Source organism: Trypanosoma rangeli (genome assembly GCF_003719475.1).
Source record: "Trypanosoma rangeli strain AM80 chromosome Unknown Tra_15.4_contig_00003, whole genome shotgun sequence".
Taxonomy (NCBI): domain Eukaryota; phylum Euglenozoa; class Kinetoplastea; order Trypanosomatida; family Trypanosomatidae; genus Trypanosoma; species Trypanosoma rangeli.
The window spans coordinates 17,877-25,591 of record NW_021705747.1 but is presented as its reverse complement, the minus strand read 5'-3'; the positions used below and the strand labels follow the sequence as shown (position 1 = coordinate 25,591).

Here is a 7,715-nt window from a genome sequence, read left to right as displayed (position 1 = left end):
GTATTTCTGCATTTGTTTCCTGCGCCTTCTCATGCCTGAGGTTGTTGATTTGCCACTTTTTGGTATATACATATTTTTCTTGCCCTTTCTCTTTGTAATGCTATATGAGTGTTTTGACCCTTACCTCTGCGGCGAGGGCGGCTTCTGGTGTTGTGGGCGAGCAGAGGATGGAACCGAAGGAGTGGAAACAGGTTGAAAGAAGCGTCCAGGAGACAGTGGCAGATGCAAATTCGCCAACAGCGCAGCGTTTTATCCGTGGATCTTTCAAAAAGAACAAGTTCACGAGTGCCCTTATGCTTCTTATCCTCCTCACCCCGTCGGCGTTTCTTCTCTCCTTCTACTCCTCCAAGTTCGTCTCTATTTGGGAGAAGTGGCGCGACCCGTACGAGCTCCCGCCGGGCTTCGACCCCAAAACCGGACGATTCGTGTCAAAAGATGCGCCGAAACAACGTACAGAGCCGCCGTCAGCCCTTGTTTTGAAGAGTTTGCCCGGTCAATAAAAGAGGGGGCTGACAGGCCTGTGAGGTGTGTGTTGCGTTTGTCGTGTGCCGGGTTGGCACAATTTCTAGTGATAAAATTGATGAGCGAGAGGGAAAGAAGGAGTGTGTGTGTGTGTGTGTGTGTTTCGGTCTTTCTCTCGAGGTGTTTGATGCTGGGCGCGGTCACTTCTTGGGCGCGGGGTGGGCACGTTCAGCTCAGTTTCCTTGTGGAAGCTTTTGGCCGCTTTTTGCGACCGTTCTGCCTTTTTGTGTGTGTGTGTGCGTGGTGTGTGCATGCCCGTTGTTCATTTGGGCTTTCTTAACAAAATATACGCTTGTGTGCTCTCTTGGTTTGAAGGACATGCTTTTTTGTTTGTTTGTGCTTTTGCGTGCCTTTTGTTGCTTCTGTTTCTCTTCACGCTTTGAGGTGAATGCAGTGCGGTTCTTCATGAAAATTATCGGTGATGTTTACAGGCAAACTTTTCCGAAGAAGCTCTGATTTGATACGGCGTGCTTAATTCTGTACGCTGAGCTCTTCATGATCGCACGGCGACACAAGCACACGAAGCACATCCCGCAAGAAGAGGTTTTTGATGTGCTGAATCGCCATGAACCGCTCCCTGCTGCTTCATGGCTGCAGCTGCCAGTGGTTCGCAATACCCTTTTGATTTGGAAGATTAACAGCATAAGATGCTTAGTTGGAAAACCCTCCTGGCTCATCAACTCGGCTGTGGATGAGGAGTTTTGTAAAGTGAAGTGGTGGATGGCAGCGCAGGAGACGAGCTCCAAAAATTCCGGGGTGCATCGCCCGTGTGGTTTTGTCCCACGGGAGCTGTTTGTCGTCGAGGTGCTGGATCGCTTTCATGTGGCCAACATGTACCAGCGGATGATGTGATGGGGACTAATGTTTGTGGTGGTGCTGGTTCTGGCTATATTTGAGGCTGTGAATGTGGACGCCCTTGTGTACTTCTACGTGGTCCACTGGTGCCGCATGGGACGGACAGAGGTGCTCAAATGGTTTCGTGCGATCACGGAGAGGCACACGCTGACGGAGGTGCTGCCGGCGTACAAGAGTTTGCTGCCGCCACCCTGCGTCTTGCACGTGTCATCTAACGATGGGGAGCGGTATGACGCGAAGATTGTGGAACTTGTTTCTCTCACTGAGAAAATTGTTGTGATGGCGATTCTGTGTCCACTGGTGGGGGAGAAGCGTTTCTTCGCCGCGGTTGGGGAGACTGCCTCACTGTGCGACGCTGTCATGATGGAGGGAGTCTCTTTTGAGCGCATTGATAAGATTGTACCGGCGGCCTTGATTCCGCTACAGGATATTACCTTCCCTGCATTGGGGGTACATCACCGCTTTATTGACGTTGCTCGCGGTAGGCGAGAACCCTCATTTTTGTATCCCGCAGGCCTAGAGCTTGGCTTCAGGGCGTACTGGATGCAGTTACTTGTGCCATTTGAGTGACGTTGTGTCTATTGGCCCACAAGCTTTTTCGCGTCAAAGGGTGAGGCGAGGATTGGCTGGGGGCAGCTGCGGGAACTTATCGAGACGGTCACCGCGTCTCAGGAAGAGGCGGGAAAAGGGGCAGTCGCACCGTACGTCATTTGCCTGCCTTGGACGATGCACCAGATCGTGAACTTGGAGGCCAGCCTCATTAAGTACGGGTTTAGGGTGAAGCGGGTCTTCTCAATGGAGTGGATGGAGTGCGATCACATGGGCAGGCACTTCTGCGACTACTACGGCATCTCAGAGGAATCGAGTGTGTTAGTGACGGCAGCGGTGACGTAGCGGCGTTGTTGCCCGGTCATGAAATTACGACTGAGTTGTGCTTTACACTTTTTCAGCTATGTGATGCTTTCCTTCTGCCTCTCTTCTTTCCTCTTCCCACTTGACTTCTGTAGACTTGTCTCACAGTGAGGTTTTTGTTGGCTTTGCGTGTGACAAACCACTTCCTTTTGTTGTTGTTGTTGTGGGCGTGTGTTTTCTCTTGTCTGTTCCCTTCACGCTAGCAAGGAGTGTTTCCTGGCCTCAAGGGAGCTCCATCTGCGCTGATGGGGAGAGGGCCGTTTGCGGCAACACGGGTGCAAGAAAGCGAAAACGGTACAGCTGCAGGAAATGACGAGTTACTGGCATGTTCAGCGTATAGGTAACACGCGTGTGTGCCTTCAGGGCCGTCTCTGCCTGGGACCGGACTATCTCCTCATGGTGGCAACGGTGCTGCTGATCGTCGTGTCGTCTTTCTTTTTTATTAGTTGTGCAATTGGGCTGGGTGCGCGCGTCGCCTGTGGGTGTTTTGCAGTAGTGACGCTTGGATTCATATTTTGCAGCACCACGATGGATCCTGGCATCTGCCCGAAAGGCCCACCCCCACTGGGGGACGCCCCGCCCCTTGAGCCTCTCGAGGAGGATGTCTCATACATTGACGAAAATGGCCAGGAGCAGCACGTCTTGGTGAAGCGCAAGTGGTGTTACGGTTGCAACAACTATAGGCCTTTACGTGCCGTTCACTGCCGTTTTTGTGACGTTTGCATTGCCCGTCGTGATCACCACTGTCCGTGGGTCGGGACGTGCGTCGGCGAACGCAACTATAGGTTCTACTTTTTCTTCTTGTGGTCGTCGCTGGGTTTAGCTCTCACTGTCCTGATTGGTGGGATACAGAGCCTCGTGCTGCGGGTGCTGCTGCTGTCGAGGGATGCGGCGTATGCAAACCGGAGCGTGTTTTTCGCTGCTTTGGTAGAGACGCACTTTGTGGAACCCCTGCTGGTGTTAGTGGCAGCCGGTACCTGCTTTCTTGTTGCCCCCTTGGCCGTTTTTCACTTGATGCTGGCCACGCGAAACATGACGACCATGGAAGAGATGCGGGGGGAGGTGGGGCAGGTGCACTACTACGACCGCGGCCGCTGTCTGGAGAACTTGAAGGCGTCCCTTTGTGCGCCAATGCCGCTTTCAATTCTTGTCCACCCGCCGCAGCGCTGCATGCCAGCGACGGAGATTGTCGTTGCAACCTCGTCGTAGGTGTGAAATCGATTGGTTCACATGCCTGAGACCCTCCTCCACCTGCAAAAATAGAAAAAAAAAAAAAACGAAAGTCGAATAAAATAAATGTGTGACAACTCCATCGCCTTAACTTTACAGATCTTGTTTTGCTTTTGATTTTTTTTTCCCGTCTCCTCCTTTTTTTTTTTTTTTCTCCTTTCATTTTTTATTTTTATTTTGCTGTACTTCTTCTGCCGTGACGTATTGTGGCAGAGTCTTTTGTCGTGGGGGGAAATCGCGAGAGTTTGTTTTCCCCCGTTAAGTAGATAAATATAATATATATATTTCGAGCATTTTCCCGTTGAGATCAAATGCAGCTGGCGACCGCGCCTTACATCCTGCGTGCGTTCTACAAGGACGAGCACATTCTTGATGACCACGTGACTCGCCCCCTCACCGATCTGGTGACGGCGCTCTTCGGGGCGCACTTCACGAACCACTATGACTTCCACCTGATCAACTCAGCGAAGGGGTTGTATGTTGCCTTGTCCCTCCTTCGTGGGCAGACACTCGGGGAGGAGTTCTGTGATCTTCTTCCTGTCATCCGTGGAAGTCCCCCACGTCTCATAGGAATAACCCGGAAGTTGCTACTCGCTCTGCTGCTTGCGTTGGAGCCGACAGCAGTTTTTCAGTTTGCCGTTAAGGTATTTCCTTCCGTTCCACCGCATGATGTTATTTCCAATGTACATAAGTTTACATTGATGCTGCTCTTCTTATTTGAAGCATATGGGACTCTCTCCCACCGCTTCTTAGGCGTGCGTTACTTGAGCCTTGCGCCATCGCGGAAGATGCGGAACGATGAGGGTGCCCCCCACACGTACTTTTTTTGTGGTATCTTGGTGTTGCTTGAATTGTTGATTCGGCTCTGGCACTACATGGAGGAGCGACGCCTGGCGCGACTGCAGGCTTCTCACCATGATGCAGCGAAGGAGAAGGGGGACCCAGGAGCTCGAGGATAGTGACGCGGAGGATAACCAAAATGCGGCGGCGGGCAGGTGCATGTTATGCTTGAGCCATCGAAAGCAACCAACAGCAACGCTGTGTGGTCACATCTTTTGCTGGCACTGCCTGTTGGATTGGATCAAGTCCAATTCCCACGGCGCCATCTGCCCGTTTTGCCGGCGACAAATCACGGTGCAATCATCGGTGCCACTGTACCTGTATGTGGCGAAAGAGGCACCGACAGTGGGTGACGTTCACGACACCCCTGCGTAGTATCTAGGAGTACTATAAAACCGAGTCAACAACGATGAAGAAATACGGAAGGGATTGGATTTCATGCTATGGGCGTTACTGTTTGCTTTTTCTTGTTCCACGTTAAAATAAATGTGTGCCTTTGTATAGAGAATTTAACCATATGCTGATCTCGATGGGCGTATATTGTATGCAAAACTGTGTGTGTGTGTATGTTGTGTGCCTCTCTATAATGTTTGCTTTCTATTCCTACCGCACACTCGCACTACCGCGTCCTTTGAGTGTTTGGTGTGTTTTGTTTTTCTGTTTCCGAGATCTGCAGGAGTTTCAAGAGCGAGAATGGCTGTGGCTCGTGCGGAGAGCATCATCAACGCTGATTTGCGGGCGGCTCAGGTGAACCTGGAGGGTCTTGAACTTGAGTCGCTGGAGCCCGTCCTTCCGCTGCTGTCAAGAATGCCACGGCTGAAGGCCCTACGATTGGCGAGAAACAAACTCACGGGGCTGCCAAGTGATCTTTCCGGCATTCGTCAGCTTGAATACCTGGACATTTCTGCTAACCCTATCACAGGGGTGAGCACCATCATGCGCGGACTTTACACACTTGTCATCTTGAAGCACCTGTACGTCGACTTGCCGTATGAGAGCGAAGAGGATGAAATTATCGTTGCCCTGCACTCGCTGGAGAGGTTTAACGGTACCTCCCTGACTGATGCCTTAGAGGACACAAAAAGTGCAGTGGAGGACGACAGGAGCGAGGACGGGGATACCTCACCAGCACCCCGTATATACGATGCGGCAGGCACATCAGTGCCGGATGACATGCTGTTGCATGAACACTACAAGCAGGAGGAGGAGCAGGAACAACAAGAAGAACATTTTTCCATGCATTTTCAGCCATGGCAAATGGAGGACACCAAGAACATAGAGGATTTGTACGCATTGGTTACGGACGCCACTGGGAACGTGTTTGCCCAGAAGGAGTTTAATATATACGTTGCGAACGTCGTGCAGCACCTTGGTGTGCTGACGGCAAGTGAAACCGACGCCTCCATCCGTGAGGGTGAGACACTTAAGGCGAAGCGGGTTCTCTACGAGTACTGCCTTGATGAGTTATGCCGGGCTGTGGGCGGGAAGGACGTTGCGCTGGGACGGGCCCTCACAGCCGTTGTTAAGGCAGAAACAAGTCTTTTGGAACGCTACGACAATCTCTGGCGTTGTATTGAAGAGGACATGAATGGGCGGATTGGCGCCATGAAGAAAGACATGCAGGACGCCATTCACGAAATCGAGTCACTTATGGGTCAGCTGAGCCAGGCAAACGACAGCAGTAACGACACCAGTGCGATGGAACTGCAACGCCTTCGGGAAGAAGTGGGACAGCTACAGACAGAGAACGAGCGTTTGCACACAAAGCTTCGTCTTGTGAATGCCCCAGAGTGTAGTCGGGAGGGAGTTCCCCTTGGGACTTTAATACGCGACTCGGTCCCCGTGGATCGCTCGCGGGTATCGCCGTCAAATTCACGGGCCCCGCAGCTTGGAAACAAGGTGCTAACGCTGAAGCAGCTCAAGCAGATAATTGAGGATATTTATGCATCAAAGAGCAAGTACGACATTAAGTGCTCTGAAAGTCATCTCCCGCGGGAGACAATGGAACAACACATGTACACATACCTGAACCAGCGATACGGTCTGAAACATATCATCCTGGACTGGGCTACCGCCATCATTCAAGGGATCAAAAAGTACAGTCTGGAGGACAACGACGTGGCTGTGTTTGGAAAAATACTTCGCAATGAAGTTGATGAGGAATTTCGTTTTGTGCAGCGACAAGTTCGGGAAACGGTGCATGAGTTGCTTCGCGTCTACCTAAAGGGCAAACGGCCATCTAAAAGCGATGCTGAGATTAACAAGATAGTCCAGAAGAAATCCAGCAGCACACTGTTGGAGGACGAGTGGGTCGACATTGTGAGGTACATGTACAACACAGAGGATGCGGTGTCCATCATAATGCGTGTGCGCGACTACCTGCGTCAACTGTCGCAGCCACGCCGCCGGAGTTCGGTTCAGAGGGGCCACCAAGTTGCATCCGTCCACGACGTGCAGTTGCCATACGCGGAACTCATTCGCATTCTCTTGGACTTTCAACTGGAGGGTCACGAGCGTTTTTTGGCTCGGTTTAATGCCATTTTCTGTCGTTACGACACAGACCGTAACGGCATCATCAATGGCCGGGAGTTTGCCGCTGTCTTGAAGGAAGTTGATGCCTCCAAAACCGACGAGGGTATTGATGCCATGTTGGAGCTTATCGATCCCTTTGGAAATCAACTCATTACGTACTCGGAGTGTGTAACATTTCTTAGTGCTGAAATCGTCAGGATGATGAAGACGACTGCCTGAGTTTCCTCCCCCTTCTTCCAGTCATATATATATATATATATTTGTACACACGTGCAATGACACGCACTCCCTCTCTTCCTGCCTTCCTCCATTTCTGTCTTTAACAGACTGTTTTATCGACCAAGCTGGGAAGGAACGGGGATGGAGCATCTCTGTTAGAGTTAGACACCCAAGTGCCCTCCTTCTCTTACTTATTTTTCATCATTAGGGAATGGCGGGAAACGTTTGTTTGCTTGTTTGTTTATTTCTGCCGTTTTTGTTTTATTTTATTACTTCCTCCCCAATAAAATGGGCTGATTAAACTCATACCTAACTGCCCTTTCCTCCTCTCCCTCCTCCTTTTTTTTTCTTTTGCGCGGGGCCCTTTTTTTGTATGCGCCTGCATTCCTGCTCTTTGGGAGTACCGGTTACTTCGTATGCTCCTGCCACCTCCATTTTCGTGTCAGTCCCTTTCCTAGGCAAGATTGATGGAGGACGTGTCCACGTTGCCTGTGAACGTTGGGGCTGCGACGCATGTGGCGACGCCATTCCCTATTGGCTGTATGCCCATCACCTCAGATGAGCTGTCGTCTCTCCTCGTTTCCTCGCGAAGCAGCAATGTGAAC

At 51.2% G+C, this 7,715-nt stretch overlaps 7 protein-coding genes across 7 annotated transcripts in view, besides 8 other annotated features; all 7 read left to right on the top strand.

The window, feature by feature from the left end:
• The window catches only part of TraAM80_00170 (uncharacterized protein), a gene marked incomplete at both ends in the record, with an annotated part of 375 nt that extends 336 nt beyond the window's left edge, over window positions 1-39 (top strand). Inside the window, one exon of the mRNA XM_029377261.1 lies at window positions 1-39. This exon is cut by the window's left edge and continues 336 nt beyond it. Within this exon, the coding sequence (XP_029242857.1) occupies window positions 1-39 (39 nt within the window).
• Window positions 40-104: 65 nt separating this feature from the next.
• TraAM80_00169 (uncharacterized protein) lies at window positions 105-500 on the top strand (the record flags this gene model as incomplete). Its single annotated transcript, XM_029377260.1, has 1 exon — window positions 105-500. One exon carries the CDS (start codon window positions 105-107, stop codon window positions 498-500), a length of 396 nt encoding a protein of 131 aa, XP_029242856.1.
• Window positions 501-602: 102 nt separating this feature from the next.
• Window positions 603-624: a microsatellite.
• A 123-nt stretch (window positions 625-747) lies between these two features.
• Window positions 748-772: a microsatellite.
• A 245-nt stretch (window positions 773-1,017) lies between these two features.
• On the top strand, window positions 1,018-1,374 carry TraAM80_00168 (uncharacterized protein; the record flags this gene model as incomplete). The annotated part of the gene is made up of 1 exon (XM_029377259.1): window positions 1,018-1,374. One exon carries the CDS (start codon window positions 1,018-1,020, stop codon window positions 1,372-1,374), a length of 357 nt encoding a protein of 118 aa, XP_029242855.1.
• A 9-nt stretch (window positions 1,375-1,383) lies between these two features.
• Window positions 1,384-1,947, top strand: TraAM80_00167 (uncharacterized protein; the record flags this gene model as incomplete). Its single annotated transcript, XM_029377258.1, has 1 exon — window positions 1,384-1,947. One exon carries the CDS (start codon window positions 1,384-1,386, stop codon window positions 1,945-1,947), a length of 564 nt encoding a protein of 187 aa, XP_029242854.1.
• Window positions 1,948-2,438: 491 nt separating this feature from the next.
• Window positions 2,439-2,479: a microsatellite.
• A 119-nt stretch (window positions 2,480-2,598) lies between these two features.
• TraAM80_00166 (DHHC containing zinc finger protein) lies at window positions 2,599-3,498 on the top strand (the record flags this gene model as incomplete). Its single annotated transcript, XM_029377257.1, has 1 exon — window positions 2,599-3,498. The coding sequence occupies one exon, from the start codon at window positions 2,599-2,601 to the stop codon at window positions 3,496-3,498; it is 900 nt and encodes a 299-aa protein (XP_029242853.1).
• Window positions 3,499-3,544: 46 nt separating this feature from the next.
• Window positions 3,545-3,566: a microsatellite.
• A 91-nt stretch (window positions 3,567-3,657) lies between these two features.
• Window positions 3,658-3,698: a sequence feature (A-rich).
• A 132-nt stretch (window positions 3,699-3,830) lies between these two features.
• TraAM80_00165 (peroxisome assembly protein) lies at window positions 3,831-4,478 on the top strand (the record flags this gene model as incomplete). Its single annotated transcript, XM_029377256.1, has 1 exon — window positions 3,831-4,478. One exon carries the CDS (start codon window positions 3,831-3,833, stop codon window positions 4,476-4,478), a length of 648 nt encoding a protein of 215 aa, XP_029242852.1.
• Window positions 4,479-4,912: 434 nt separating this feature from the next.
• Window positions 4,913-4,935: a microsatellite.
• Window positions 4,936-5,052: 117 nt separating this feature from the next.
• TraAM80_00164 (putative structural maintenance of chromosome (SMC) family protein) lies at window positions 5,053-7,110 on the top strand (the record flags this gene model as incomplete). The annotated part of the gene is made up of 1 exon (XM_029377255.1): window positions 5,053-7,110. The coding sequence occupies one exon, from the start codon at window positions 5,053-5,055 to the stop codon at window positions 7,108-7,110; it is 2,058 nt and encodes a 685-aa protein (XP_029242851.1).
• Window positions 7,111-7,133: 23 nt separating this feature from the next.
• Window positions 7,134-7,151: a microsatellite.
• Window positions 7,152-7,333: 182 nt separating this feature from the next.
• Window positions 7,334-7,357: a microsatellite.
• Window positions 7,358-7,715: the final 358 nt, after the last annotated feature.